This window comes from Larimichthys crocea, chromosome I (genome assembly GCF_000972845.2).
Source record: "Larimichthys crocea isolate SSNF chromosome I, L_crocea_2.0, whole genome shotgun sequence".
Lineage (NCBI taxonomy): Eukaryota > Metazoa > Chordata > Actinopteri > Sciaenidae > Larimichthys > Larimichthys crocea.
The window spans coordinates 18,154,928-18,162,528 of NC_040011.1; the positions used below are offsets into that span (position 1 = coordinate 18,154,928).

Here is a 7,601-nt window from a genome sequence, read left to right on the forward strand (position 1 = left end):
CTGAGGCACTCATTGTTTTCCCTTTCTTTTTTATTTGTTTTTTTTCTTGTCCTTGTTCCATTTATTGTGAAACTTGTTGAACTTGAACATTGTTTGTGAGATTCTCACAGTGGTTATCTACCTGTTTTTTTGGTTATTGGTAAATTTGCCGGTACCAGCTCATTGCTTTATAATAACTGGTCATATTTTCCGTAGGTTTGTCATTTATGTTTCATTATGCATAAAGGTTAAATCATAGAAGTGAGTCCTTTGATTTAATACATCTTACTTGTTTCCCTCACGACCTGTTGTTTTGTGTGATCTTTGGGTGGAATCCTTGGTTCTTAAACAATCAAACGAATAGTTACAACCAACTCCCTCATCGAATCTAGATAGAAGTTTGAGCCCCTGGGTTCTATTTGAAACCTAAAGGTACGGTAGAGGGGGGGTTACACTTGCACAATGCACACGCTGACTGCTCTTCCACCAAAAGCACGAGACCAGTGTGAGACCTCACTAAGTGACGTGGTAAGTGACATTATTTAACAATTTCCAGTTATAACCAACTATGCAAGAAAATAAAACAAATATATGTTCCAAAAAATTGAAACACTATTACATGTAAAATAAATTATACACAAAAAGTATGCCTTAATGCTTAGCCGTTCGTACACGGCCACCAAAATTAACAAAAGGTTTACTTTCACCATATTCAAAGAATAAAACTTGTAATTTTCCAATAACTTGAAACCAATTTTTACCACATAAATCTAAGGCCCATAGATGTAGGAGCTGATTTTCTCAGTTCTTTTTTATGATAAGCTATTTTGACCTATTTTCAACTAATTATAACTATTTTCAATTGGACTGGGCGCTCAGAAATGAGGAGTGTGATAAGCCGCTCACGCTTTAGGGTCCTAACTATACTTTGACCTACTTGTATTTCACCTTTCGCACGAGACCAATCATCATCTTCTTGTGTGCCTCAACAACCTTAGCTATGGACACTCAGTTTCTAGGAGTGTTTCATCCCTAACAATGAACTACATCAACCTGCACATTCGTCTGGTTGTAATGACCACTGCTGTTGAAGGCTGATGTTGGCTTAATATTTCGGCGCCACCTCCCCAGAACAGTTCTGAAGAGTACTGGCACTTGCGCCATCTTTTCTTGCTACAGATCTTTGAACAAACTTTCCTGGAGGTGGGAAGAAGGTACGTAGGTGTTCAAGGTAAGCAGTGATTGGGTGTCAAGGGTTCAGCACTTTGTGGATCAGAGAGGGTGTTAGTTTGTCAGTGGGCGACGTTGTACTATGGACATGGCCTCATGAAGAAAGTTCTTAATGAGGAGTCATCCAGTCGTCCCTTTTGCCTGAGCAAGGACACGAGGCTCATCACTCCTGGTTGTGCGTAGTCTGACCGCTCCCATATGCTCCCATATGACTGCTTTCGGGAACATTATTAGGAAGTCACATTCATTTCTTGCGAGATGTCGCGATCCTGTTCCTTGTCATAGTCCAACAAGCACTTTCTCATCTCATTCTTTGCCTCCTAAGAAATTTTGATACCTTGGTCCATCTGATTTGTCGGACTGGTTCCTCTTAATTGTATGAAAGCACAAGTCATTGTAGAAATGGCATCGGTTTATCAGGCCTCGGCATCTCGAGATGTAATGGCCCGGAGCTTAAGCAATGTTAAGACAGCCCATACCGTTTGTAACCTTTCTACCATTGTTTTGGGTAGAAAGGGCCAAAACAGTCCAATAACCTGTGATACGTGGATGGAGGCAGAGACGGCTCAGTCGATCAACAGGCAAGTCAGCCTGCGCTGTTTCCTCAGTTTGGCCCCGCAACCTCCTACGATGTCACACAACTCTTTGATGTGCCTGGCCACAACGCTTTACGGCACCCATTATCCAGTAGCCCGGCTCTTAGTTACGTTCAGTGGTTGTGTCCTCGGCCTTGGTGTTGTGTTCGATGCCTCTGTAGGGAGTATAGAAGGGATGTTTGAACGCCCAGAGAACTGAGGGCCCTTTTCGGAACCTGCCACCAACTCGGAGCACTCCGTCCTCATGAAATGGGTCAAGCTCATACATTTTATGAGTTTTCCTGAGTTTTTGTGATTGGCTCAGCAGTTTGAGTTCTTCTCCAAAGGCTGGAAGGGGGGTCCCTTTGTGCGGGCTTTGATAGCACAGAGTCGTTTTCGTCGCGTTTCGACGTAACGAGGCCCACAGGTCCTATGAGCCAGCCTCTGGATGCGAGCAAGGACATTAAGGCATGTGACCCACTGAAAAAGCGTGGCCAACCTTTCCAAGAGGTCATCTTCCTTCATAGCATCAGTTTTCAAGACTTGACTCTGGGTGTTTTTGGATTGGTCCACAATGTCCTGTTTTTCCCAACCAAGACTTTGGTCCTTTCAGCCAATCTGATGCCATTAGATCTGCCACCGTGAGTCCTCTAGATGCATGTTCTGCCGGGTTTTGACTTGTCTCGATGTAAAACCATCGATTGGGGTCAGTAGTGTTATAAAAATTAGGGTTAGCAGGCAGCTAGTTGAGTGTGATTTAAACTTATACAATGTTTGTTCATGATAAAGGAATATGTTCTGAGGGCGACTTGCCCTTTATTGATGTTTTTACTCAGACTGGCAGGGTAAGTTTAAAGTCCAGGTTAACGTAATACTAGAGAATTTTGAGAACAGAAGGAGTCAGGGAGATACAGCAAGATTGGGGACATCCTGGACTAACTTCTTGAAGGAATAAATCTTTTAAGGCATTAGAGGCAAAATGACTGTTACATTTACAGGGTTGAGACAGCCCAGCTTCCAGGAAAATGTATAAAACCAAACGTTAACGCTCCTCTGGAGCCTTGTTTCTTGTAACCCTTTAGGGGGATTGCACTGTGAAACGCTCCTCGTTGGACAAGACAATAAATCAACTTAAACTTTGATGCTTTGAATCCGAGCCTCCGTAGTTAAGGGGTTGTTAGTGTAAAATTCCCTAACAATCTGGCGCCCAACGTGGGGCACCAATATCTGGTTTTCTTCCTGGAGAGCGATGGGCAACTGGAAAAAACCCTGCAGGTATATTGAATTGAAACCGCCAACGAGGTGCTTAAAACCTTGTTTTGCGTGAACCAGACCAGGCTGAGAGAGGAGGCAGTGACGGGCACAACCACACTAAAAAGAAAAAAAAGGAGACGAACCACAGGATTGAGGAAACAAAAGAGTAAGTGGAATTTGATTATTGCCAGAGACTAATAGTTTAGTAAGGAACGTAGAAGAGACCTCAGTTCATTTGGGGAACATTAGAGCGGAAACTACATTGAGTAGGGAATTGAAAGAGACCTCAGTGTCAGTTGAAACGAGAGGGGAGATCCAGGGTGCCTCAGTCAGGACTGAGGGGGTAATGTCTTTGGAACGACAAATTGGAAAAACTTGATCCTTCAGGGCCCGGATAAACAAAAAGACGTCAAGAAGTCAGGGACTGTCGTTATATAGTGTTGATTGGAAGCTAGATACTTAAAGTATACTGGGAGTCGGGAGCTCCGGGGAGAAGAAAACAAAAAGGAAAGCAGTGCTTTAGTGTGTGTGTCATATATACTAGATAGTTAAGGTAAAGACTGGGGAGATTGTGACTCCAATAAAGAAAGCAATGTGTGTTTTTTGTTTTGTTTTTTATAAAAACCTAAAATCGACAATGCAAACGTATGGGAAACAATAACAGCGCACATCAGGTCTAAAACTTAAATAATTAAAAGTAATTAAATTATGTAGAGGGGCGGGTTGTGGCTCGAGGTAAGAGCGGTTCATCCAATAAGCAGTCTGCAATGTCGAGTGTCCCGTTTGGGCAATAGTACGTGAACCCCAAATTGCTCCCGAAGGCGGTGCCATCGGTGTGTGTAAATGTGTATGAGTGCTTAAAACTGTGACAATTGGCCATGCCATCAGTGTATGAATGTTTGTGAATGGGTGATGAGATATGTAATGTAAAGTGCTTTAGTGGTCAGAAGACTATAAGGTGCTATAGTAAGTTACAGTCCTTACCATGGTTTAAATCATGGATGAATGAGTTAAATATTTTTAAGAATGGATGTTTTTCACAGAGGAAGATTTGGATGTAGTAAGAAGGTGAAGAGTTGGTGAAAGCTAATTTGTGAGAAAGAGAAAGTAAGTCAAAGAAAGAAGGACTGTTACAGGCTAAATTGTGGCTCATAGAAGGCTAGGGCCCTGACAAGTAGGTATTCAGAAGAAATTTGCTAAAAGAGAAGAAAATGCAAGTGAACGGAAAAGAAGCTCAACGGCGCGCGAAAAAAAAAACAAATTACGTATATACCGGTCTTGTTTGCTGCCTGAGACCCTCAAGGTGATAACGAGTACGGTGCCATATGGCTCCGTTCGGATCCTCAGCCTTAAATCCCCCCGCGCCCTCAACCAATCCGCCGCCTCCGCCTGACCACAAATGCTCAGTGGAACTGCTCACGGCCGCCGAGGTCCCGTCCACTCACCACTAAGGGGAGAGATGCCCCCCGTGGCAATCCCTCCAAAGACAAGACCGCGGTACAGTATTATAAATGCATTTTTGTGTTATGAGAGTAACATGGGTGAACTTTTCTTCGAGATAACCAAGGAAGGGGGAGAGGAAACGGTGGAGTGGTGAGAACAGAATGAATGGACAATGATGTGTGCTACAATTGTGGGAAAATTTTGGACACTATGGCAAGAGACTGCAAGAGCTCCAAGGAGGAGAGGAAGGAGGGGAGATCGAGAGCGGGAGGAATGCGAAGGGAGCGAGCATGGCCCTGGCAGGACAGGAGAGAAAGGATCGGCCCGCATGACTAACTCCAGAAGCAGGTCATGCAGACCCACGGCACACACACACACACACACACACACACACACACACGCACAGACAGAGATAAAGGACATTAACAAGACACACCACGCAAAAGATGTGAGCAGAGGTAGATTGAGATTCTATCGTTCGACAGCTTTGAGATTCTACGATCACAGGAAAGGACTAACCATGGAAAAATTAAGAAGTGAAAGAAAACAATAACTTTCTTGTGGTGACACTGGAGCCTGTAGAACAGTTGTGCGACGTAAACGAAGCAGAAAAAATTTCCCTTTGCAGCGAAATAGTGCTTTTGAGAGTCAGGTCAGCCACAGGACAGTAACGGATTGAACCTATGACCAAAACCACTAAAAATAAGTGATTCCTTAAAACCAAGAGAAAAGTATCCTGGCCTCAGTTGCATCATCAAAATTGTGTCCCGTTAACCTTTTAGGAGAGATTTCGGATGAAAAACTAAGGAATAAGCAGTAGTACCGGGGGGGGGGACAAAATTGTCTCCGGTATGAAAAAAAAAAAAAAAAAAATCACGCCGTGTAAATCTAGAAAACAGCAGACAGCGATGACGGGAGGACGAAGTAGAAACGTTTGTGCGCGAAGGATTAACAGTGAACTATTGGTTACAGTTGAGATTTAATTCACACATGACCAAGTAAGCATAGCAAAAATTAATGGAAATGTGGTAAAACCTGTATTCCTTCCGCTGAGATGAAAAAGATAAGGAATTATCTTGACAAAATTCTTAAGAGAGCCCAGCTGTAAAGTAACTTTACTGATCTATACTGGAACAAAAAAAATAATAAAATAAAATTAAAAGGAAAGGGAAATCGTGCTTTGGTGGTGAGTCCCTCACCCGAAGCCAAAATGAAATTGTTAAGGGGGGACTCACACCAACACATTTCCCTGTTCAAAAATGATAAATTCACAGTGGAAATTGATTTATTGGATGAGTTTATCCCAAAAATAAAAAAGACTCAAACTACGAATGGAGAAAGTGGGGGAAAAGTGCTATTTCGCACCTAAAGTGAACATGTAATGGTACCCAATTTGAACTGGGTCACACAAGCGATCAGGCTGTACACATCAGTGGAGAAACTAGGTCTAGCTAACTCTATCACCGAGTGATATATGTTTACCGACTGAAGAGGAGTTAGAGTTTACGATCTACCCCGGGAGTTGTGGTCCAAGGGGTCGCTGACGTGGGACCATAAAGGGGTACAGCAGTTAAAATAACTCAAAAAAGCTCTATGGGCCGTATCAGGACAGTATCCACTTAAACCAGGAAGCTAAAGAAGGAATACACCAATAATAACAGGAGTTACTGAGTGCAGGAGTTATTAGAGAGTGTCCCAAATGCAGCATGCAATGTCCCTTTGTTGCCTGTGAAGAAAGCCGGCTCCATCGACAGGAGGAGGATGGTACAGGATGTGCAAGGCGTAAACAAAGGCAAATAATACCACGTGCTCAACTTTGTAAACCAGATCCACACACTCGGTTAAATGAAACTCAATCCAAAAGCTAGATATTGTACAGTGATAGATTTAGCTAATGCAATTTGGCCTCTATACCGACGTCAACAAGAAGATCAGTTTTGGGTTTGCATTTCAGTATAGAGGAAAAAAGTATAACATTCACAAGACCCTACAAGGATATTGTGACAGGCCGACCATCTTTGCAATGGCAATGTCAATCTAACTTAGCACAATTTATTCCCCCCCGAGAAGAAGCCAGTTTATTATTTGTATGGTTATGAGGTATGTTGCTAGCCTCAGAAAATGAACAGGATTTGCCAAACTGGACACTGTTGCTGCTAGTTAAATACTTAGCAGAACAGGGCCATAAAGTAAGAAAATAAATTGCAGTTTATGGAAAGAAGTAGTGAAATATCTAGGTTTTCAATATCGCTCTTGAAGGTAAACACTAGATGAGAAGAGGAAAACTGCGATATTATAATGCACCCAAACCACAGACGAAAAAACAAATGATATCTTTTTGGGAATGACTACTTTCTGTAGAGCATGGATTGCAAACTATGCTGAAGTACACATCTACTTCAATGCTTATCTATGATCAACCAACCGATGGCAGCAATGATGGTGAACCACATGGACTCCGGAGGGAGAACATGCGGTTGTACAAGTAAAACAATTGCTAGAGTTCAGAGTTGTTTAGCACTCCCAGATTATAAAAAAGCCATTCAATTACAAATGTGTGATGCTAGAAGTGGAGTTTATGACCAGTGTGCTAACCCAACCTTTTGGAGGAAAACTTAGACCCGGAGCAGACTATGCGTCTAAATTAGATCATAGTCCAGAGCAATGCCGCAGTGTCACTGCAAGCTGTACGGCCGGCAGATTTAGCAATAAGAGTGCAGCTACATTGTCCTCGTTTCAAATCCATTAACACTAAGGTGTCACATGCTGTATACGCTCTACTGACACAGTCCAAAAATATCCTTCATGTCGTCCAGCTAGACAATCTAAACTGTATGAACCTATCCTACTCCTCAGCCTCCATCTGACTATTTGAAAAGGTGTACAGTTTTAAATCCAGCAACGCTGCTAACCAAACGAAACAGAAGGTGGTCAAACATGATTGTGTAGCTGAAAACCACAGAACAAGTGTTGCCAAAGCGGATTTAAAAACTGAGGTCGCATTAACAAAATCCGGATGTAGTGATGTTGTGTAAGATGGATCATGCAAAAGAAGTAGATGGGACCAAAATAGTAGTGGATATGCAGTGGGTACTATAGACAAAGTGTTAAAATCTAGAG

General features: G+C 42.5%; 1 protein-coding gene across 1 annotated transcript in view; it reads left to right on the forward strand.

The window, feature by feature from the left end:
• Window positions 1-4,575: 4,575 nt before the first annotated feature.
• The window catches only part of LOC113745855 (basic proline-rich protein-like), a gene marked incomplete at its 3' end in the record, with an annotated part of 9,066 nt that continues 6,040 nt past the window's right edge, over window positions 4,576-7,601 (forward strand). The window contains 1 exon segment of the mRNA XM_027279307.1: window positions 4,576-4,631. Coding sequence (XP_027135108.1) covers window positions 4,576-4,631 — 56 coding nt within the window.